Below are 24,297 nucleotides of genomic sequence, written 5' to 3' on the forward strand. Positions count from 1 at the left end.
TGTACTTAGATAGGGAGAAATGTTTTATTCAACAGTACAATAAATGAATGCTTACAGTTTCGTATCAGACAGTCATATGGGGATGACTAAAACAAGTATTTGAAGTATTTATGATATATATACAGATGGATAGATAACTAACATATGAATCTTTTTTTAAAAACATGCAGGGTAGCTTCTTCCTCCTTATTGTGCTTACAGACTTCCACTTCGGGCTTCACTTAGGCGTGAAAATCGTACTCTGACAACAGCATCAAGTCCTTGTCCTTCATTCCAACAATTCACCTCTGCTTTGTCATTCATATCGTTTCAACAACTAGAAGCTGTCTACTAGGTTTGTATGAGGATGGTGCACGTTATGCATGATTCCTCCTTTTTTTTTTTCTTTTTTTTTTTCTTCTTTTGGTTAGCAGTTACATATGAGTTTGCTTACATTTTAAAAATACAAAAATATATTACCTCTGTAGTTATTCAAGGAAAGCATTTGCACATGTAGTAGCAGTATCAGTATCTGTTACCTTCATTGTGACTTTGTTGTACCTCACACAAGTAACAAGGTCATTCCTATACATGAAATTCAAGTAAACAACATCAGGTCAAAACAAAAAGTAGATATTTGAGGACCTCATGCATAATGCAATGTGAGAAACAGAAAACAACCAACAAGTACAAAGGGAAAGAGCATCATTAGAGTTCTTCTGTAAAGTATATACGTATGGGGGTCTAGTTTTCTCAGTTTAAATGGGTCCGGCCCACTGCTCTGTATCCCGTACAGAAGCACATGCATCTCAGTAGGATCGGTTTCCTGAACATTTTTGAAGTCCACGTACAGAAAACACAAAAATTGGACTTTGACAGACTTGAGTGTCCAGGAAACCGCCCCTGTGTGTGTGTGTGTGTGTGTGTCTTTTGGTAAAGCTAGAACATTTACTGACCTCTTACGTATGTGTCTGTGCAGTGAGCAGACCTGCATAGACTATTCTTCCACACATAAGGGCAACAATCATAGGAAAGAGGAGGGAAGAAGACACTTGGAAGATTTCAAAAACAAAAGAAAAACAAAATAAAATTAAAAAAAAAAAATTCACTTCGGTTACTTTTCTTTACCTGGATGTCACAATCTGGGATCATATGGCAAATGTGAGGAGAGAGTCTGCTTTAAAATGATCTGTCATACGTGTGATTGAGAACAAGGACAGAAGCAAAACATCTTACACGATGGCTAGACTGAAGCTCCAAATAGAAACCTGGTAAGGAGAAGCAGAAGGCAGGGTTTAAAAAAAAAAAAAAAAAAAAAGGCGTTTCTCACAGTTCTTTTTCAGCTTGCTGGGAAGAAGTAGACGATACTGTTACAGTGCAGCATTGTGCATTTTCTTTCCTCCATGTACTGTCTGTACGAAGTTCACTGACAAATTTGTCTTCTGCATGACGGGGAGATGCATTTCTCTCTCTCTCTGCCTTACTCTGACATCAACTTTTTTTTTTTTTTTATGCGGTATACAGTACATATTAAAGATCACAACTTGCATAGTGTAACAGCACAGCACACAAAAGGAATACTGCACATCCTCCCCCCCCTCCACCCCCCCCCCCCCCCTGCGTTTCTTGCCTTTTCAAATGTAATTCAGCTGACTAACAAAGACCAATTCATAACATTTTATGCAGCTGGCCATTAGAAAGCTTCTCTCCAGTCCCATCTGCGTTCCAACTGCGCGGGGTGGATGACAGACACGTGTGCCTCAACATCTGACGCAGAATAATACTGATAGACAAAACAAAACAAATACTGCAGAGATCAGTGCTATGAGTACACATGAGACTTGGAATAGTAGCGACTATTTTCTTTCTTTTTTTTTTTTTTTTTTTTTTTTTTTACAATAAGACTGCTGAGTAGTGGGGTTACACATCTAGTACTTTGGCTCAGTAGAAAATAGACTCAAAAAGGAATATGTGCACCGTATGCATACAAGTCTATGGATACACTGCTGTACAAAAAGTGTCAAATTCAGTTATCTGGTGTGACATGATTGCTAAACTGAGAACTCATCATATGTAGGCTACAAATAGTCATTATTTCAGTTGAAGCAAACTTTATGCTCCAAACGTATTAAATGCTAGTTAAGTGTTTTCAACAACACTTCCTCCGTCAGTCTTGTACTTAGAGTATTAATGATTATTTTTTTTATGATTGTAAGGGGTAACCATGATTTTGTGGGCACCCATCAGGCTTCAGGGTGTCCTTCTCAGCTGATAAAACACCAGCGTGGATGTGTGCACCGATATCTTCCCAAGTCTTCATTAGTTCAAAAATAGGTAGTGGAAATAATGTCGTTAAACTCTTCTCAGTTCACTAGAAAAATCCAGCTGTGCTCATGGTTTACCACTTCATGATGATGTTCCTTTCTTAATGCTGATGGTTGAAGATGTACTGAAAGGAATAAAAAAATAAGAAAAAAAAAAAATATGTCTATAGTTTGTTCACATGAGGAAGGCCAAATTTGTTGAGGTCCATTACACTTGTTCAGTTCCTATGAAGACGGATGAAATATAACTCCATCCCGCCTTCTTAAGTTCATAATGCAGGGAGAAGCAATTCAGACACCTGTAGAAACAGGAGCTTTTAGGCATTACGTCCCTGATATAGGCTCTTCTTAGCACCGTTATTTTATGGTGCGCTGGCAGGTAATGTTTCATAGTCACACGCTGGCAGAAATATTGACCAGGCCTTAGTGTGTATGGCAAAATACTTTGCCATTTCTCACTACTCTTTTGGTTCTTAGTGTGCAGTTGTTGCCACAGTCCGTTGCTCAACCCTCCTGGTTGCCATTTCAGTTCATGGCGTGCTGGCGGATTGTGTGGAAGATCCAGTCCATTTTGGTAGTCCAGCCGCCGTGGTGAGCGTCATTCATCTGCTTCATGAAGTAGTCCAGGGCCTCCTGCTCTGACTTGTCCAGGGCCAGGGTCTTCCGAATGTAAGCAATGTCGTCAAATGACTGCAGCTCGGGCATTCCTGAGCCCAGCATCATGGAGAAGAGGTTGATGAAGAGGTTGGCGTGCTGCCGGATTGCCAGGTATGCTTTGTAACACATCTCCTGGAACCTGAGGGGCAGAAGGAAAGAAAATTACAAGCTGGGAATAAAAGTGGGGGGAGAGAAAACAATTACAGAGAAGCCGCGACAAATGGGAGATTCTAATAATCAGCTCGATCTAATAATGGCATGAAAGTAGGTCAAATTCCAACTGTTTTGGCTCTTGTGCATTTTAATTTTTTTTTAAATTTGAGCGCTGCTGTTACCTTTCAAACTCCCTTGTTTTTGTGCACTCTTGAGTTCCTTTGCTAATGACGATCAAGAAGTCTTGTGTTAGCACAAAGGGCACACGTTCTCTCTTGTACCCAAACTTCTTCTTTTTGTGATCGAGGAAATGGCCAAAATCTATGTGGAACAGCTGTGAAAACATTATGAAATGAAATAAATTATATAACAATTTAACAAAGAAATACTGAAACATAGAAAGGATGTCAAAATAGTCTTTACCTGTCCATCATCTTTGACCATAATGTTGCTATTGTGTCGGTCCCCTATGCCCAGGATAAATGTGGCTACACAGTAGCCTGCACATGAGCGTGTGAACAGATCAATGGCCTGGTCATACCTAAAAAAACAAACAAACAAACAGAAAATACTCAAGAAAGGATTCAGGAAGTGTGTCCAATTATTCTCACAACAAAGAAAAGTGAGGTTTTTAGACACCAAGTCTACATATTATGTATAACACCACCAGTAGTCCTTACAGCGGACCAGAAAAGCCTTATAAATCACCGTTTTAACCACTCACATCTCTCCCTTGTTCTTATCCTTGAGCCACTGGTGCAGTGTGTGGCTGTTGAACTGCAGCGCCCCCTTTAGGCCTCCTTTACACTGGATCTGCATGATGGTGTGAGAGTTTCTTACCACCTCGATCAAACCCACACAGTCTCCAATTGACAGACAACCATAAGGCAGCATCCTGTGATAGAAGGACACAAAACATAAAGAAAGGCAGAAAAAAAAAATGATGACACAGATAACAACAAAGATGAGAGACAACCGTGTCAACACGCATTCTAATTTAATGGATTCTCTGTGCTCGACCACAGTAGTGATGGACTTTATATTAAATGACCTGAGGTGGCTGGCAGGTGCTGCCACTTATCTGCATTCAGGCATTGAATATGAAAGGTACCCCGAGCCTGTTAATGTGTACCTGCATCCCTGCTGTCATGGTGAAGTGAGGAGCCTACCTGAGATCAAGGCCTTGGTTCTGCCAGATGTTCTCCATTATCCTAATGATCTGCAGCGTCAGCATGTCCTGCCTCAGATCTACGGAGGCACAGGGAGACAAGGAGGTGGATGACAGTGAGGTGAATATCAGCTGCTTAGCTGCTCTTTGATCAACTACGTGATGCATTATGGAGCAGAGCTGTCAAAGTCAGTTTTGGTCACAGATGGTGCAGCAAAACGCTCAAGCAGCTGCGGCGAAGTGTGATTCAAATAACTTGACTTGTTCCTTCTGAATTCTGTGTAAAGAGCATAGATGAGATTGTGTTTGTGTACCATGATATGCCCTGCAGGCTCGGACCGACTTATGCTGCACGCTCAGCTGGAGCATTTTCAAGTCCGCGTGTGCAAGGATGGATAAAGAGAGACGGCAGCGGTAAGAGAGATACGAGGGGAAAAGAAGCTGAGACAGAACTCACCATCTCCATTTTTGAAGATGATTTCATTGTTCTGAAAAAGAAGCTCCGACATCATATCTGGGTTTTCCCAGTTAAGCCACAGAGGTCGCTTGGCTGATGACATCATCCTGCATTCCTCCAGGCTGAAACAGAGACAGGGATATGTTAAATAGAGGAAGAAAAATAATGGGGCTGTGCTCACAAGTCCTGACTCAAAACAATATATATCATCCCAACTTGGTTATGTGGACTGCAGTTACTGTAAAATAAGGGATGAGGAGAGAAGTAACTATATTATATCCTTATATGTACTTAATCCACTCACCAAACAGCCATTTTGTATGACATATGATGAGAAATAATAATAATAATAATAATATTTTATGTCCAAAAAAGGAAAAAAGGCAAAAGCAACATCTGCAGAGGAAATGAGCAATAAATGACACAAGCTTGAGTTCAAGAGGAGCCAGAGTTCAGTAAGAAAGACTGTTGATGTACCGGAGGTTTCCCAGCTGATGTGCTGGATTGAGTGGAGAGGTGAAGCTCTGCAGTGCGTCCATGTAGTCGGGCCTTCTCATCTGCTCCACCAGAAACTTCATTTGAACCTTAAAGGAGAGAAACAAACGGATCAGTTAATAACACACAGCTGGAGGAGTCAGTCAGCGCGGTGAATATAAGTAGATTCAGTTTGCTGCTGCTTTTCCTCACAAAAATTATTAACCTTTCACAATGAGGTAATGCTGCTTCACGGGGGAGGGGTGGGGGGGGGCTTTTGGGTGATGATAAGCACCCTCTGGTGGCTGTGCTGGACGACCACAGCTCGTGGCATTACCAACTGAGAAAAGCTGATGGGATTTTGAAAGCTATGACTGATCTAAAAAGCACATAGCAGACTCTTTTCTGCTGCGTAGATGAGCACTGGTCATTTCATCACAAATCCAGCCAATTACTGATTTGATAATGTTGTGTTTGGATTTCATTGTGTTTGTTTGCTAATTAGCTATCAAAGCAACACATCTGCTTTGACACTCATCACCAGTATAACCAGCACAGTAGAACCTATGGTAGCCAATAACTAGACAGTAAATCAAATTTAACTTTACTTATATTGCTTAACTTGTTCAGTAGCTACCTAACACGGTTAAAAAAAAAAGATATTTTGTTTCAGATTACAACAAATAAGACTGTTACACATCTAAAGAATTATTTTAATACAGTGAATTCTTAAATATTGTCCAGTTTATGTTCAAGTGAAGAGCAGATCAGGCTCTCAGTATACAGATGGGCAGAAAATGAACTCAGTTTATTAAGAAGCAGCCCTTTTTTTTCTCTGATCTGCATTAATTTGCTTTTGCTGCTGTTTTCTTTTAATTCAATCTCAACACTTACTTTGACCATTTCACATTAAAGCAGCTCCAGCTGTTCAGGGGGGAATACATCTTTTCACTTCCCTAAGATGCTTTAATTATTAAAACAGCCACAGAAAGCATTGAAATTCATTCATTAGCACACTACATAGTAAAATCAATAAAAAACTAACTGCACATGAGGACTATATTTCTATTAAAAGAAACTCAAGAGAAACTGATACTGATGAATGTTGTGCAAATGCAGAGATAATGTTAAAAGTATCATGTTAGCAATATAATTAAAGATTCTGCAATTCATTCATAATTTCCTTGTTTTTTCATTGGCCTCTGCTTGGGACCAACTTTTGATTGAGAACAACTTTTATTTGAGAATTTTCCGCATTTATCTTTAGCTCTATGAATCTATGCATTTTTGAGATGTCTTATCCTTGTTTGGTTGAAATATATTCAGCACTGAACAAACTGTATCACTCTACTATACAATATAATGACCTCTCTGCGGACATTTGGTCCAGATGTCAACAAGATTAACCTCAACAATTCAGCAGATCACCATTAACAGCTGCCAGCAGTCGGATTACCTTCTGTGCCTCATCTTTTTTCTCCTGTTTGAGGAGGTCAGTGAGATTGATGAGTTTCTCCATGGCCTCCACCTGTCTGCTCAGGTGCTTCAGGTACATGCCACAGGCCCGGCAGTATGACTCCAGCAGAAGGCCAAACCGCTGGCTGACTGTCTTGTTGTGCATCTCTGACCTGAACACATGTAGGAAAGAAAAAAAGAAAAAAAAAAGTGGTTGTTTGTGTCCTAATGGAAAATGTGGGCAAGCCCCTACACACACACACACACACACACACACACACACACACACACACACACACACAATATCCCAAAACATTGACTGACATCATCTTTATTTTCACAGAATTTAAATTTAACGGGATTTGAGACAAGATAGTTAAGTTCAATCAGGCAACAATTTAACATTTGAAGTCACATGCTAACAGTTTAAATGAACTCACTTTAAATGCCAGAAGAAGAAATGTCCTATCCTCTGATTGGTTAATGCCTTTTTCAGCAGAAAGCGTGCAAGTGGATTATCAAGGTACTGCTCATACTTTAGAACCTGGGCACAGACACAGAAAACATACAAATATCATGAAAGCGTTGTTATTTCCCAAAACATTACAGCAGCGTATGGAGTGAGACATCCACTTTCTAATCATAGTAACGTGATATAATCATTGACTGTATATAAATATAGACGAAGCGTCTCCACTTCCTGCCGCTATGCAAAAGTGAAGCCAAAATAACTCCTTTCCGGGAGCTGCCATCTTGCTTGCCCCCGTCGGCCATCCCGCCACCTGACGGAGGTTTGAGAGCGGCTGTCACAGCAGTCGATCATGATGTCACACCCCCTTTTTATATCGTCAAATAACAAATTAAAAACAAACTTATCAGGAAAAATGAGCACTTGGACAAACATCAGCGTGATAAGAACTACCTAAAATGACAGAAACCATCTTTGGGAAAAAATTATTTGACGTGAACTTTGATTTTTTTTTAGTTTGGCTCATGTCCCATCCACAAATGGAGGGGGCGGGATTTATGACCTATACTGCAGCCAGCCACCAAAGAGCGATCAACATGTTTTGGCTTCACTTTTCGGGAGCTGTCATGACGTCCATATTTATATACAGTCAATGGTTATAATGATCAAGTGTCACGCGATTTACTTTACACATATCTACAACAACCTACCTGAACCAGTTGAATGAGGTACTGTGAGAGTTTGTCATCAGTTAGGTATTTATCAAGGCACTTTACGGCAAAGTCTCTGATCATAGGATCGGGGAAGTTGCAATCCAGCAACTCCATGGCTTGTTCTGGCTTGATAGCGGGCCAGTCCTTCAGAAGGCAATACATCTGGGTAGAAAGGAAAAAAAAAATTCACTGACTACAAATACATATTTCTAGCATTTTTGCTATTTTAAACAATGCATGAGACAGTGTGTTAGTGTGTGCTATCTAGGGCTGTGCGATATGACGGTATATATCGTGTGACGATAGAAAAACATCTATTGTTTCAGATCAACATTTTTCATCATTTGGACGACTCTTTGCGTTCTTCAGCACGGCACGAATGCAGGCAGGAACTTTGCGTGAAGGCAACGCAAACAAACATGGAGGAGAGTGAATGTGACATAGAGCGGGGTAATTCCGGACAGGAGTAGCCCCTCTTTTAGCTCGTACCTAAAAGAGGGGCTGCTTCTGTCTATGGACATGGTTTAGGTAATGAAAAGTCTGACAAGGACCAGAAAATGAATTTACAGAAAACGGGCTATGCTGTGATATGTATCGTTATCTGGATATGAAATTACCTATATTGGGATATGAGATTTTGGTCATATCGCACAGCCCTAGCGCTATCCATGTAAAAATCAGCTGAGTTGCATTAGTACAACAAGTGAGCTAGGCAGAGGTATCTATTTCTCCATCTAATGTCCTTCAAAATAAAAGACGTGTCAGCAGTAGAAACCTGAGCTTACCTGTGCAACCTCATCTCTGGAGTTCCACTTCACAGCTAAGAGGATCTTGGGAAGGATCTCTGGGATGTTGACGCAGTAATGTCTACAATAGTTTGAGAAGAGAACATGTGATATTTTTTCATCTAGATGAGCCCGATGTGCAAAATACCTTTTAGCGTAAAATACCATGATTGTGATGAAGAGATGGTCAAAATAGAATCATAAGGCGAAAGACCCTACACACACCCTCAAAAACCAATATAATGGTAAACCAGCGTACACACATTACCTGTGCCTCCATACAAAGTCTTTCTCCTGCTCAGTGATTTCAGAGAGTGGGTCCCTGTTACACACCTGGCGAAGCTGCTCATTGTCGGTGTCCGTGAAGGGGTTGTCCCGCGCCACTCTGTTACTCTATTACACCACAGAACACACAGTTTACTCAAATAAACTGAGCAACAATATCAGCACTACATGGGGTCTATAATAAGATGAGTAACATAACACTTGAGAGAACTTGTGAGACAACTACAATGTGGCAGCTGTTTAAAGTGATCTGCCCAGAATGAAAATCAGATCTCATGATGAATCTGATAAGTGAAACAATACACGTAATAAAAAAAGCAAATGTTATCTTACCAAACCGGTGTGGCAGTAATTAAAGCCAAGCTCTCTGGATATATTCCAGTTTGCATGGTCCTCAATGGTGGTCATATCAGGGAACTTGACTGGGCAACTGAAATGGTCAAACTCCAGCTCCAGACATGGGGTTTCCTGCATGTTTAGAGAGCGGTGTGGAAGGGGAAAGGTCATTCAAGGTGAAATCAAAGAAAGGCGCCTTTCCAGAGGCCCGATGTATCAATGAGTAATTAATTAATTGGGATAAGAAGCTTGGTTGCTTAAATCGAGGAGGCTTAAATCCAGCTCTGAAACTCTGCAGGTTGTCACCAGCTCCGTTAAAACTAGGTCATAAGGCTTAAAGGTCAGTAGCAGACGCAAGCATAACACATATCTGAAAAGCTTAATGGATCAAAGTTTGTGCAATGTTATTCCATCTTCTTAGTGTTTCATGATAATAGAGGCGACACAACAATGCTGATCTTGTCCGTGTAACTGAGAGCAATCTACTTTGACAGCTTGAGTATTTTAAATTCTGTTATAGTTGTAACATTTTTGGCATGTACAGTTTTGTTTGCAAAAATATATTTTCTAGTTAACAAACAAAAAACAAGAAAAGAGGAGAGCAGCATCTTTTTACATTTTAAATATCTTCACTAGACTAAAATTTGCTCTGTAAAAAAAAAGAAAAAAAAGAGACAGTGTTGGAAGCACAAATAAAGCGTCAGCATTATGTTCACAATGTTGACGTTTGCTGTTCACCTTGTTGGGGTTAGAGCCTGTGACGCCGATAGGGTTGAGCAGGTCTTCCAAGCCATGTGGGACAGGCCATAGGTTGAGAGCCATCTTCCCTGCTACTAGTGTGTGGGTGTAGTCAAACAGGTTGATGTTGCCCCAGGCTAGGGGACAATGCTCCTACAGGAAAATACCAGTAAGATGATGCATATGAAAATGATTAGAAAGGCAACAGCTCGAGGCTATGGAACAGACAGGTGCAGTGCAGATCACAGGGAAGCTGTTTAGTTCCCATGCCGACATTAACCGCCTTTATTACCCACTTTGATTCAAACAAGATTGGACTTGAAAAAGAATTATTAAGAATTTAAGTGTAACATTTACGGTTGGAATTTTTCATGAAATCAAACCTTTTTTTTTTTTTTTTTTCTTCTTCATTTTAAAAATGGTAATTTTTTTTCAGCAATAGAGCCATTCCCTCACTGGATTCCAATTACCTACCTACACAGGAAAACGATGCATGCATGTACTCCAGCCTAACCTCACTGATATCAGCCTCACTGTTTATTGTTCACTTTCCCACAGCTCTATCAGAGCTATATTAAGTTACTGTAAAATGCAAACCCCACTTTTTCTACTGCTGCATCACATTAAAAGCGTTCAATAGGCAAAACACAGGGTGGCTTTTAGTTTCATTATACCAATAGAGCAAGAAGCAGCCACAGTGAGCTGTTAGATAGAGCTGCAGGCAACCGGCCGCACACCTCCAACTCCTCAGCAGGAGGTGCCCTGCTGTTGTGTGAAAAACTACTTGCGCCATGTGCAGCATGAAGTCAGATCGTGGTTGTTCATGGCAGATGGAAAAAGGCAAACTGTTTACTGACTTCTTTATGAAAAACAACTCGAGTTTGTTTGGTTGCACTGTAAACAGATACACCGATTAGTTGCTCTTCTGTTGTATCTCTGACAGAGTAGCTGTGGTATTAAACTGCACGTATTGCTACCACCAGTAACCAAATCAACCAGGACTCAAATCTTAGGTATTATAACTTTAATGTAGCATTTCTCCGCTAACCTCTTTAGCTCCCTTCCTCCCTTTCACAGAGCAGATGGAGAGACAGAGTCGGGCCGCACGGGGGATGTCTGGAATGTACATGTCGTAGTTCAGCCACTCGTTCCACCTGGAATACACAAAGATAAAAAACACTCAAATAATCAATCACATTAATGTTGTAAAACTGAGTGAAATCCCAGAGCAACATCACAGTATGGGACACTATTCTTCATTGTGCGCTACCTGGGGTTCGAACAGGGCACGCGCTGGGTGTTGACATTGTCACACAGCTGCTCTCCACCGTGGTATATCCCAGTCCTGACGTAAATCTAGAGCAGCAACAAGAACAAGAGATTTATAAACTACTCCATCAGGTGAGGAGAGATATATTTCACTGCTTTTCTGACCACACGAAGTGGAGTGGAGATGTGCAAGCCGACTAAAAGTGACATGACAGTCAGAATTTTTTTTGTCAGAATCTTTAAAGAAAAACAAGATGAGGTAACCACGTCGATGTACTGCATTTATACCTTGTCAATGTCTCTGATGTTTACATTGACATAAGTGGCGCACAGTATCCTGATCCTCAGCGTCCCATTGATAGTCCATAGAGGCTTGGTGGCTGTTTCCCCGTTCATGTAGGGTGTTGCTGTGGATATTCGCCTTGCATATGACGGCATGGTGAAGTTGTCTATGGGCAGCTGGGAATACAGGCTGTCTTTTGCCATTAGCATCAAGTTTGGCATCCGTCCCAGCATGATACAGCTGCGCACGTACTGTCGAGGACAGACAATGTGACATTTTGAAGTAGTAGCGATTGTGGCATTTTGAAGCTATTCATACTGTTTGACATTTTGAAGGCATTCATATCATTTCTACATTATCAACATATTGATTATTGGGTTACAAGACAGCAATAACTGGAACATTCAGCGCATTGTATTTATATACCTTGATGTTTATAGTCTATTCTCGAATCAGCACATTTTCCAGGCAAAAGATTTTCACGTAACTCTCAATTCATGTTGTGAATGCCAAACACATTCATATGGATGATAATTTGATGTGAAGTCAATCTCTTTCCCTCTAAGTACAACAGCATCAGATGCAGCTAGATTAAATTAGATTACCTTGTACTGACTCAGAGGGTATTTCTCCAGTAAGTACTCGTCACAGCCGCAGACTTTGAGGATGTACTTTCCTTGATACTCCTGCACACACATCTTTAACTGCTCCTGAGAGAGCAGCATGCTACGTGTCTTCTTACGGATGGCCTCAGCGATCACCTGCTCTGGCACGTAGTCATGGTTGATCTTCAGGGTATACTTCTGTTTGTCATTGCTGGGTGACACAATAACCCATATGACCACGATTATTTGACCTGAGGGAAAGAAAATTAAATGGATCAAAAATGTGAATGTTTGCAAAATATATTTCGGATATAAAAATCTACTGCCGAGAGTAAAATGTCTTACCTTTATCTAGCTTGTTATAGATGTGCCTGGGAAGTTCTGCTGAGGATTCTACATTGGGAGGATAGACGTACAAAGCTCTACTGTGGGGTCCGTTACTATCTCTGAGATCCACAGCTTCTTTGCAAACGTTCAAAATGTTCCTTCTGAAGTCCTGTACTTCTGGGTCTTTCACCAAATCAAACTCACATATAGGCATCCCAATAGCAAAACCTACAAGGAAAGACAAGTGCTTAATTCAAATGACCTCAAAATGTTTTTAGACATATAAAAAGACATAAACAGTTGGCATATGCCTCATCATAATACAGCGCAACACATAACACACTAGTTAATCCCCCTTACTGTGAGTAATGACATTCCCAAGGCCAATGGATGTCACAGTACCATTACTTAAAGGACCAGTGTGAAGAATTTAGTGGCATCTAGCGGTGAGGTTGCAGATTGAAAACAACTGAATACGACTCCCCTCTCAAGTGTATAGGAGAACCAACGGTGGCCACGAAACTAGCGAAAAATGCAAGTGCAGTGTTTGGTTTGTCTGCCCTGGGCTACTGTAGAAACATGGCGGTGCAACATGGTGGGCTCCGTGGAAGAGGTCCTGCTCCCTATGTAGATATAAAGGGCTCATTCTAAGGTAACAAAAATGCAAAAATTCTTATTGTCAAGTGATTATACACTAATTAAAACATACTTATGAATATTATATTCCATTTCTGCCAAGTCCATTCTGCTAGATGCCACTAAATTCTACACACTGCACCTTTTATAGTGCAGTGGGTTGTTTTGTAACTGCATTATGAGTCAAAGACCATACCTATCTCCCTATTGAGAATTTTCTCTTCTCTGTTGCCTACTGGCTCAATGACTTTGAGGAAGGCCTGGAAGAGCCTAAGATCACACAACCTCCTGGTCTCATCGTAAAACTCCTCCCGCTCTGCCTCCTGGGTGACACTGACAAAGATGTAAGAGCTCTCCTCCTGCAGCAGATGGTGAAGAGGGTACTTCCTGGCCTCTTTGAAAAGCTCATGCTTGACTGTGATCAGTGTAGCCTCCCGGAGGCACTCCAACGTGAGAATCATGCCATTTGGCAGAAGGCAGTCCACAAGGATGCTAGGGGGCATCAAGTGCATCCCCCATAGTTCTCCTGAGGACGGCCTGGGAGGCATGGTTGTGCCAGCAAATCCGCTCTTTTCAGAGCCTGGTAATTATGGGATGAGTGATGTCAAGCAACTGAGAGAAAGAAGGAAACAGAGGATTATATAAGAATCACTGACCTGTGTACAATCATGCAAAACGCTTGTGGTAAATATTTGACTTCAGCGATGACGGAGTTGCATAGGAACAGCATATAAAGATGCTTAACACATACTTCATATTCCACTTTAACACTGGATGCAAAACATTCGATAAACAGTCTGTAGTCAGAGGAAAACCTATAAATAAATAATTGCTGCTCCCTTGTGTTTAGGCTCACCATATAGCTATTAGCTAAAGTGAAAGTGATGGCAACACATTAATAACAACAAAGATATCTAATGTTAACTATGTAGCTTGCAATAACTGAAGACGTTACTGCGTTTTCTTCTCACCATTGTGACAACTAACCTGACATTGACATCATTTGGATGTCAACACATCAGTGATGGATAATGTGTTTTTTAAAAACCTTCGCTTTAGCAAGTTAGGAATAAAATAACTCACATTCACTCAAAAAGAGAAGCAATGAACCGATAAATGTCCAGTGATGTCGAATGAAATTACTTGAGCGATAATGTATAAACAAACTTGTTAGTAAACAAGGTATACTCCCACACATTACTTAGCGTTAGGTGCGGCTAACGCTGCTAGGATTGAGCTTGTAGCCCAGGCTTGACAGTCAGCTCGACTAGTTTGTGATTGCTGCTACTCGGTGAGTTAACGTTAGCTGTTAGGTGTTGTTTCTTAGCTGGCTAGCAGGCTAATCGTGCTAGCCAAGTTCACTAAGCAGATCAATGTCATTTGTCATCAAGTACGTCTACAGCAATAAAATGCGTGCAACACGGCCGTTTTGTCGTGTGAATGACTGCGTAGTTGTTTTGGTTAACAGCAACAGTTAACACTAAAAACATGAGAAAAAAACAAATATGAAGCTACCTGTGTCAGAGCTAACGCCGACCGGTTAGCCGCGGAGCTAGTCAGCCAGCACAATCATTAGCAGCGGCTAGCTGAGTAAATCCCATTCGTGAAGTCTCAACCAGCGGTGCTAGCTCTAACGTTAGTCCATCCAAACAGTGATCGTGAGGGGTAGGGACAGTCCAGCTTCTGTGGAAAGACGCCCCTAATTCCCAGTGTTGTTGTCAATATGTTGTGGTGGAATAAGTCTGTAATACTTCATGATGTTCTTCATCGTGCTCTCCCGAAAATGAACCGCACAGTTTTGGTAGCACGCTAGCTCCGCTGAGCTAGCCTTGTCGAGTGCTGGTGCTAAAGCGGCTCATCGTAATGGACCGCCCTCCCACACACAAATACACACGCGCGCGCGCGCGCGGGCACACACGCACGCACACGCACACACACACACACACACACGCAGAGTTTAGTTACACGGTGGAGCAAGCGGTTTGTCATGAGATGAGTCTGTGGGAAACCGCTTGTTCACTGTTCTCTGCGATGGGAAATGAAATGCCTCTTTAGAGATGCCACATGAGGGGAAAAAAGTGCCAAAGTTGTTGTTGTTGTTGTTATTGTGTTGCTACGGACAGTCATATGCAGATCCCAAAACAAAGTTATTTCTCCAGCATGTGCGTAAATAGAGGCCCTGGGGGACTTATGATTTTTTTTTTTTAAAAAAAACGTATTTAGAGTTATGATTAATGTATTTCATTTCATTCTGTGTTTTATTGCCCTATAACCCTCATCTCTGACAATATATTTTAAATGCTTGTTATAAAACATCTCCAAAACTACGTCATATTTCAGTGATGGACAGAGGAACAATTAGCAACATAATATATGTTAATGCTCCTGCTCGGACTAACTAGATTATTCACATCCGCCCTCTTGCACAAACGAAGCCTTTGTCCAAAAAGGCATAGCCACCATCAGTCAGTCAACATTACTGTTGTACATCACTGTGTGTTTTGATGCAAGTCTGGATGCAGATCAAAAGTTTCTATCTTGCAGCCTTGCCAGAGGTATGTGCTCTCTGTGTGCTTCCTAGTGCAAGAATATCCTGGGGAGATAATCATTTATTACAGCTGTACAGGCATGGTGTGTGTGTGACCTCAAAGATTCATATTGCTTAGTATAGTACCACTTCAAAACCACCACAAAGTGCTGATTTTATTTGTGAGGAGGTGTTGTGTTGAAGAGTGAACTTGTGAACTTGGAATCTGGAATTTAAAAAAATGTTTAACTTTAGCTTTGCTTGATAGGCATAGTCAAGATTTTTAAAATATAAATCTGTAAGTAGCAGACTTGCAGATGGCAAAGACTGCATAAAATTTCAAATACATGTAGAGGTGTTAAGTTTTATAAGTTCACTGTGGTTGGTGAGCTAAATGATCAGAACACTTTCTTCAACATCGTCAAAGAATAGCAAAAATGATGTGAATATGTGCACCTCATGTTCAGTCATAAAAGACTACATTTTTTAATCAGACCAACTGCTTATTATTTGGTCGCTGGGATAAAAAAAAAAAAAAGCATCATTATTCAGCAAACAGTCATATATGGTAATCAAAAAATAGGAAAGTTTGAGAAAGTGCTGAATATTATTTGTCAGCACAAACGACCACAAACAGGACATTTTTGGAAAGAAAGAAGTGTTTTGCTCTGTCTGTTTAGATTATACAGTGGTGTTGTCATATATATCATGTGACATAGCAAACACACACTCATAATACACTATATTTAAAACTTACGGGCAGGAAAAACTTTCTTGTAAACAAGTACCCTCAAAACATTTTATAATGCCATAACACCATGCAAAATCCGGTCATAGTTTTCCCTGTAACAGCCAGTTACAAGTCTTGACACTTTCCGCCGTGGAACATTCAGTCCACTTTTATAAACAGTCACATCCTCGATCCGGAGTGAAAGTCAGCTGTTCCAAATGTCTCAGCCAAAGAGGAAAGTTTGCAAGAGGTCACGGTGAGGTCATTTGGTTAAAACAATCCCTTTCATGTCGCGTGTCCATCACCAAACCGCCATATGCTGGGTTTTGACAGTTGCTGCACGTATTTCACCTCTTGATCTTCCCTATCTCTTCACACAGCCTGGAGAGGTACTGTGTGAGCTTAACCATCACTATGATGAGGGCCCCTCCTGTGAGCATGCAGGAGGGCCAGAGCAGCGAGTGGAAGACGACGCTGTGGTCGTACAGCCGGGTCAGGAGTACGGTCTCCTGCTGCTCGCTGGGGTCGTAGTAACAGGGGACCTGCTGGTTCACCTTCAGATGATCAGAGATATTCATGATCATGGCGTACATGGCGGCGCTGTCCTTCTGGCACCTGGGCACATAGAAACACTGCAAGGATAGGATTGAAGGACACTGAGGTTATCTACAGGGGTCAATTAAGCAGGCATACTTTTTGTTTCTTTGATGGGGGTGAAATTTCTTTTATTCACAACACTGGATACATCTCCCTCCATGTATCACATCTCTGGCATTTCAGCTTGACCCAGAAAAATTACAAATAGTATCGACTAACATTTCCCGAATTGGAAGTCTACAAAAAGGCCAACATCTGACAGCCGTTGTCAACATTTGAAACGGTCCAGTAATTCCCAGTATTTTCCCTCTGGCACTGTACTCACTTCAGAGCTGGCGTCCTGGGTCTCTTCATTGTGAGATAAACGGCTGACACGGCCCGTGTTATTGACGCTCACGTAGACCTGCAGACAGGGGTATTTGGAGACTCTCCAGCAGTCTGACGCACAGTTGTAGGAACAGTTCATGTCTGCTGTGACCGTGGAGTTGAGAACAACACACACACCCTCCTCTGTCCATACACTGTTTTGACATTTAAATGGAGACCCAATTTAATGCAAAAAAAAAAAAAAAAAAAAGGCAGAAAAACAATTTGGGGATCTCAGAGTATGAAATCAACTCGCCTTGGGGTATAATTTGCTCCTGAAAATCTGTATTTATTTTTTTGCAATTTTCAGGTTGAGAGAGCAGTGGAGCAGTTTGTCAACAAGCATATCTGATGAATAAAACATACTTCTGACAGGATTATCAAAGTTAACTCCTTCACAGGGCTTTCAAAAAAAACAAGAAAAAGACAACAGGCCTGTACCTGTCTGCGTAGGAGCGTAAAATGGTGATCCCCAGGACAAAGTACATCATGATGGAGGAGAGGATCATTCCAAGACCCAGAAGAATGGCCCGATCTTCACCGGGCTTTAGGGCTGTCACTGTCTTCTTCTTGTCCAATAAATCTACCTCACGGAATTTCTGGTAAATCGATCTGATGATGGAAGAACAGATGAAGAGGACTCGCGTCATTACTTAGAAGCCACAGTACAAATACTATAATAGCCACAGTATGATATAGCCACTATAATATTATGACATGAAAATAAAAGTGCTTGATAGTTGAAAGAGTTTCTCTCTATAGACCACTGGAGCTTTATTCCCCCTCTGCAGTATTTTAAGCCAATTTTTACCTCCTTTCATTTCCTCTGCTTGATCCGGCCGTATTTTTGGCCCCTGCCACGAAGAACATCTTTCCTGATGATCCTCGTCCTCCTCTGCTTGCTGAAGCAGAATGGAAAGATTGCCGAAACGACCTGTGAAGAGTTATAGCCAGTTTTATGTTTAGCTGTCCTGAAGGATTTAAGTTTGTAACACTGAAATACATCGTTCACTAACAGAAATCCCAAGTCACCTCCCACAGCACAAGGCAAAATTTTGAGAAAAGTGAACAACAAATCATACTGTACCTTTGGTGCATATTTGCTGCCAAACTCTGCAATTATGTACAGTTTTTTAGAAAAGAAATAGCAAGTATATGCTTCTCCTAATAACCCTGCAAACAGCAGCTCCTCATTATCACTGTATTATGATGTGTTGGGGCAGAAAGCACCCCTGATATAGTGGACTTCCTGGTCACAGCCACCAGGTAAACATCTCATTTTGAACACAAAGCAACGCTGCAAAAGGGTAAACAAGATGACAGATAGCCACAGATGAAAGGTGTTAATGCTGATGAGGCGCTGCATGAAAAACCTACCCGCTGTATCCTGAACACTTCTGCTGTCAACACAAAGTCATTGGTTCCTCTCTCGGCACAACAACAACACCTTGCATGTGGCACCTCTCACTCTCTGCAGATCCTATCATTTGGAGAAAACACAGTTTTCAAAGCAACACATTGCAGCTTTAGTCCTATAAATAACATTTTCCTTGATTTGGATGCGAATGAATGGACAACTGAGACATTATGAGTTATTAGTTCTGGGTCGAATGAGTATTAATGTTGAGGTGAGGGTCGATGCAAACCCACTCTCGAGATTGCCAGGCGCTTATTTAAAAACATCATTTAGAACAAATGTATTTACACAGGCACGTTAGTAGTTCTGTGTAGTCATATTATCAATTCTTTTGCTCAAAATCTAAAATGTGACAAAAATAGTCAAGTTAAAAATGAAATCCTATTGTTTATTTATTCCAACTCACATGCAGAATAATCAGCGCAGAATGGATCATTCAGTCTGCTAACATGTGAGCAGAATAAGCAGGCTCTTTTCATTTTTGCGGGGGATAAAAACCTTGCCTTGAGTGTTGGGAGCCAAATAGTTAGAAAACAAGCCAACAAGTTCCTGTCAGATGAGTAATTTCCTCTTTGTATTACATTCCCAGCTGCTTAGGGGAAATGTTGCTGAGAGACAACCCCAGTGTGACACAAGACATCTGAAGGAAACCATAAATATTATCTACACGTATGTCTTCCTCTAAACATTCCATACCCTTTTACATGCATACCCGCCCCAAAGAGTCACACTTACATGAATTTTATGCTCTGTCTTACAACTTTTCTCCTCCGTATGAGCACGCTGGCCACTGCCTCCCGAGTGCTTCAAGTTCCACACATAACTGTATTGATTTCAGCTAAACATGGACACACACACACACACTTTGAGAATGACCACCTTTTACTGCTTGTATCAACTTTACAGTTGAGCTAAAGGCTTTTAAAGGCTTTTAAGAGCGGTTCATTAGTTGGAAGCTGTGCCTCATGCTCCACAGAGGCTGGACTTACTGTGGCAGGTGACTTCCTACCAAATAACTTATAAGGAATGGCGGTGACGCTGTCCATAATGATTTATGGGGAAGGCAGTCTCGGCTGACCTTGCAAGCCCTCCCAAGTTGCCTCCAAATTAGGGAAACGAATTTAAAACATTCAAGAAAAAAGCTCAAAATGTGAAATACACATTTTCCACACTCCAGATGGGTGTTATTTAAGTGTTTCCTGTAATTTTCTTACACAATAACATTTTCTCAGTTATCAAAGCTGACAGTGATGGAAATTTTATCCACTTGAGGCAGTAAAAAAGTATGTTAATTTTGCCTTAAAATCTGAAAGTATAAAGTAAGTGCAATAACTAAAAAGACATTTTTTATCATAAATAGTATGATCATCATCGAATGAAAGTGGTCCTCTGAATGTCCCATCGTCTGAAAAATTTGAAAAATGTAGTTTAAATAATTTTGCCTCCTCGCTCATATCATCACTGCTTATTTAAAAAGCTACTGAGTCTGCAGCGTCACCACATGAAGCAGTGGAGGGAGACAGTTTTTGTGTGTCTGAGAAGATGCTCCAAGGCCCGGTAACGTTTGAAACTGCTTACACCAGCGGGAATGGATTGTTCAGATTTTCCTATTATCAGTTTAATGAACTACGTATGCTGAGCCAGAGGCAGATAGGATCAGCCAACCTCGCTGTATATTCTTTATGGGTGTGTCCTTGGTTCATATTTCTTCCAGCTGCCTCTTCCCTATGTTGAAAGCTTGAGTGAATGAATGATGAACCAAAATGGCATGTGGCAGACTACATAATTGTAGAGCAGGTGTATCTGCTTATTTGTATCTTCCTCTTTTTTTGATATCATAAAAGTGAAATAAATGGGAAAAAAATAGAGTCTAGCTTAAGGTTGAAGTTTTTTCTTTACATGTCTAATCGCTGATCTTTGATCCTGCAACTTTTGATTTAGGAGGTGTTTACTCCCACTTTGCGTGCTTAGCGCTGTGGCATTCAGAGCGTCGCCTGCTTTCAACACGCTCTTTGATGAAGAATGTCTCAAGATATATTTTTTGCCTTGTCCTTCCAGTGATTATTGCTTCCCTGTCAGGTGCCTTAGTGTTTGGTGCCTTTGAAAAAGTCATGAGCTCTACTGTGCGGCACCCCATAGAGCAGTAAACACTTACCTGAAGTGCAACAATAGTGTGAACAGTGCAAGACATAATAAGCTGCATGTCTCAATAAGCATTTTGTACATGCCATTAATATTTTTGCACACAAAGCGCTGTCAAAACCCAGTCATCCATACATAATTGAATGAAGTGTATTTTGCAGTCGTTTACTTCCTCGTTGTTCCTCAAACAGGCATTTGAGATTGATCAGGGAACCTCTAAATAAAATTTTAAAATTTGCAGTAGTTATATTATACAGCAAGTTAATCACAAAATACATTTTTTTAGCTCCACACATAGCTAAATCAGAGCTCTTATAAATCAATTCCACATGTATGCGAGCAGTAAGTATAAAATCCTTTGTATTGCCAGCTGAGTGCTGTGTGTTGACTCTCTATTGTGTGCTGGATCATTTTGAACCACATGGTCTGTGATATCTGTGTTCACAGTCTCAGTGTGTCTCACTGGTGCCTGTAATAATCTCTTTCTTTGCACATCCAAACTGTAATAAGCCCCAGCTTTTGTGTGTGACTAACATGTGCTAAGTTGAAATAGCAGTGATAATATGTCCAATCTGTCAGGTCCTACCTCTTGTCGCTGGGGCTGTTATGATAATCCAGACTTTTGGCTACAACTGTCAGCAGTGGCTCTCCAACATGGTCTGGGCTCCCAGGGACAGCAGATGGCTACCTCTTATTTAAACTCTTACCCCCAAGCGAACAGGATGCCTGCCATACCTGTGTGCGTAATATGAGTTCCCTGTACAATGCTGTCATGCTTAAAATGAGTTGGTCCCAGCACAATGAATCTCCACTGTACCTCCAAATAACTGGCTCTGACAGGCTGCAGCGTGGGCCCGTTGCTATGTTTGTTACAGGCACTGCTGCACATCCACAGAGGAATCCAGGGCCAGTTATTTCAAACACCTCTGCCTTGCCGTGTCACAAAAGTACAGTAGCCTATGTATAGGCAACCACTTCAAACACTGTGACAAGAGAATTTGGCTACATTTGGCCACAAGGTGTCTCTGCAACCTCAGAAACTAGAGAAAGATAAATTGGGGGTGGGGGTGTTCCCTCTTTTAGAGGTCAATGCCTGATAAACAGGAACAACTCATGGATTGCCTGGATATTCTGTGGTAAATGTTTTATTTGGATGAAAAGACAAGTATACATGTGTGAAATTTGGTGGGAATCTGCTTGGGAAGACCAATCTGATAAACGCATTGGTCATAAATGTCTTTTGTTATATCTTTAAAAAGATGCACAGGATTTGCAGAAACATTCATTTTTAGATGATCTAGAGCAGATGAACACTGTAAATGGTGGTGGTGTCCAGGGGTCTCCAGAGACTGGACAACTTGTCAGGGTCAGAAAAGCATAAGAAGCAATTCATAGGTAATTTTTTTACTGTGACAAAAATATATAACATGACACATTTTACAAGCAAATTGAATCTATAGAGGTAATATATTGTTTCGCAATGCTTTAGTATGTCCTCTCTGTAGGCAGTCATTTCCAGGACAGCACTGGTCTGACCAGCTGGGGGATTTTCCCTTGCAGACCCTAGCTGATGAGCCATCTTGGCTGCAGTCATTACTCATTCCCCTTAGTGTGTGTGTGTGTGTGTGTGTGTGTGTATGTGTGTGTGTGTGTGTGTATGTGTGTGATTAGGAAAGTATGTCCCTTATAGCAGCAGCAACAGCAGATCAGATTGTGTAAGAAGGTGCACACTGCTCATCACTTTACTTCCTGTGAGCTCCATCCAGCTGCTGACCAGAGAATACAGTGTATTAGAAGACCATCTCCCCAAAGAACTCCAGACCTCCTTCCTGCCTCTTAGCTCAGATATGTTCCCTTTTAATTATACCCTGGTCACTGATTTAGCCTTAAAAAAATAACATTCCCATTGCATACAGTAAGTCAGCAGGAAAACACATGCACAAATATAGCAGGATGAGAAGAAAAAAAAAAGACTCAAGGGCACATGGTAAGGCATTAGTATTTATTTGAGGTTAGGCCTAAACATAGCTACAAAGAAGTGCAGACTGTCTTCGAATGCCACATTTGGAGGTGAAACGATGTTGTTACAGGGGGGATGAAAGGCGATTCTGTTTCTTTGTTTCTCCTGATCTAAAAATAGCTCTTGCTGAGCAGGCAACTAAAGCCAAGATGCAGTCCCTTCTCTTGCTCCCTTTTCCTCTTTTTCTGTCGCTCACCATCTCGTGCTAATGATGCATGCGAGATGAATTTTAAGTTAGACGTGTTACAGTTATTAGGTCAAGCTAGTCTCGTTCAATATGAATTGATGTTATAATGAATTGCATAGCGGGGAGAGTTATTAATATTTATGCGGTGACTGAGTGCAGTGTCACCAGTGCTGCTGTTTATCAGTCTGCTGGAAGATATAATAGAGTGGAAGGCTGGGACTCTCCAGTGTACATGTTTTTCATCGTGCTTCTGATCTTTCATTAGATGCTCTCGTAAACATCTGCACCCTCAACGAGGAAAAAACAAATCATCAGCCTGTCGGAGTTTGTATTCTGTGCATGCACACTTGCAACAGAGAATCCCAAAAGCAGGCGTTACATATTCAAAGGGGTTTACACATTAAAAAAAAGAATCACCGATATCCTGTTAATATTGATAGCATTACATTTTTTTTCCAAGAAAATTAGGCATTGCCTTGAAGATCTTACACCACCTGCCCAGATCTCAGATATCTCAGATACAGCCTCTACAGTAATCTCCAGTTCATTTCCTTTCTTCTTCTGTACACACACAAACAAGCACACATGAAAATGAATAGGCAATGCTGCTGTTGCTAAGGCAGTTGATAAAGCTTGCTGCCACTTGTGTGGCTGTATCCAAGCAATTACACAATGCCAACAGGTCCAGCACATATTTATCAGTGTTGCCGCTGTGCTCGCATCCCTAGCAACCTCATACAGATTAGTTCCCCACCTCCACATAGATACCATACTGCTGTACTCCTTCTACTCTCCTACTCTCACATTTATGGAGGGAAACTGTGCTAATCTCATTTTTATGTCTATGATCTATTGAGAATGATAGAGCTACTACGGCAGCACAAACCTAACTTAAAGATTTAGGAATTCAGGCAGAGATGTATTTTCTATTTTTTATGTATGGTATACAGTATGTGCATGTACTGTATGTGTATGTAAAAATGGATGAGTAGGATTTTCAGTCACACAAGAAGAGGTGATTCAATTCACAATATTTGCCCCTAGAGTGAATCATAAATTGTGTAAAGCCTGGCATCGGAAAGGAGGAATTTGCCTCGCATTTCTTTTCTGGCAGCCAAAACTCCCTCACACAGTGGGAGCGATGGAGCACATATTTCAGTTTCTTCTGGCTTGAGGAGAAAGAAGCGAGGCAGAATGT

General features: G+C 41.1%; 2 protein-coding genes across 4 annotated transcripts; both read right to left on the bottom strand.

Moving 5' to 3' along the window:
* On the bottom strand, positions 1-15,043 carry LOC122993800 (phosphatidylinositol 4,5-bisphosphate 3-kinase catalytic subunit alpha isoform). Its single transcript, XM_044368248.1, has 21 exons — positions 14,629-15,043; positions 13,310-13,725; positions 12,496-12,705; positions 12,151-12,401; positions 11,551-11,796; positions 11,264-11,349; positions 11,042-11,147; positions 9,994-10,146; positions 9,253-9,387; positions 8,903-9,027; positions 8,635-8,716; positions 7,847-8,011; positions 7,108-7,211; positions 6,669-6,840; positions 5,216-5,322; positions 4,739-4,860; positions 4,283-4,361; positions 3,838-4,008; positions 3,537-3,654; positions 3,296-3,447; positions 1-3,099 (listed from the first exon to the last, which is right to left on the bottom strand). Exons 2-21 carry the CDS (start codon positions 13,659-13,661, stop codon positions 2,829-2,831), a joined length of 3,207 nt encoding a protein of 1,068 aa, XP_044224183.1. The 5' UTR covers positions 13,662-13,725; positions 14,629-15,043; the 3' UTR covers positions 1-2,828.
* A 1,270-nt stretch (positions 15,044-16,313) lies between these two features.
* LOC122993112 (calcium-activated potassium channel subunit beta-2-like) lies at positions 16,314-21,546 on the bottom strand. 3 transcript variants are annotated; one of them, XM_044366994.1, is made up of 6 exons: positions 21,479-21,546; positions 19,486-19,588; positions 18,145-18,813; positions 17,775-17,945; positions 17,293-17,488; positions 16,314-17,002 (listed from the first exon to the last, which is right to left on the bottom strand). In XM_044366994.1, the coding sequence occupies exons 3-6, from the start codon at positions 18,336-18,338 to the stop codon at positions 16,718-16,720; spliced, it is 846 nt and encodes a 281-aa protein (XP_044222929.1). In that variant the 5' UTR covers positions 18,339-18,813; positions 19,486-19,588; positions 21,479-21,546; the 3' UTR covers positions 16,314-16,717. The 3 variants fall into 3 exon arrangements, with proteins under 3 accessions (XP_044222929.1, XP_044222930.1, XP_044222928.1); XM_044366995.1 differs by lacking the exon at positions 21,479-21,546 and having other exon boundaries at positions 18,145-18,267; positions 18,711-18,813; positions 19,486-21,472; XM_044366993.1 differs by lacking the exon at positions 21,479-21,546 and having other exon boundaries at positions 19,486-21,472.
* Between the last annotated feature and the right edge of the window lie 2,751 nt (positions 21,547-24,297).

Source organism: Thunnus albacares, chromosome 12 (genome assembly GCF_914725855.1).
Source record: "Thunnus albacares chromosome 12, fThuAlb1.1, whole genome shotgun sequence".
In the NCBI taxonomy this organism is placed as follows: domain Eukaryota; kingdom Metazoa; phylum Chordata; class Actinopteri; order Scombriformes; family Scombridae; genus Thunnus; species Thunnus albacares.

Bases quoted from the DNA above. Each gene is read 5' to 3' on its own strand.
- LOC122993112 (XM_044366994.1), bottom strand. From the start codon at position 18,338: ATGTATTTCAGTGTTACAAACTTAAATCCTTCAGGACAGCTAAACATA. The intron at 17,946-18,144 runs GTAAAAATTGGC...TTCCATCATCAG, and splicing joins AGCAGAGGAAATGAAAGGAG to ATCGATTTACCAGAAATTCC. The intron at 17,489-17,774 runs GTACAGGCCTGT...ATGTCAAAACAG, and splicing joins TTACGCTCCTACGCAGACAG to TGTATGGACAGAGGAGGGTG.
- LOC122993800 (XM_044368248.1), bottom strand. From the start codon at position 13,661: ATGCCTCCCAGGCCGTCCTCAGGAGAACTATGGGGGATGCACTTGATG. The intron at 11,797-12,150 runs GTAATCTAATTT...TGTCCTCGACAG, and splicing joins ACCCTCTGAGTCAGTACAAG to TACGTGCGCAGCTGTATCAT. The intron at 4,861-5,215 runs GTACATCAACAG...TCTCTGTTTCAG, and splicing joins CATCAGCTGGGAAACCTCCG to CCTGGAGGAATGCAGGATGA.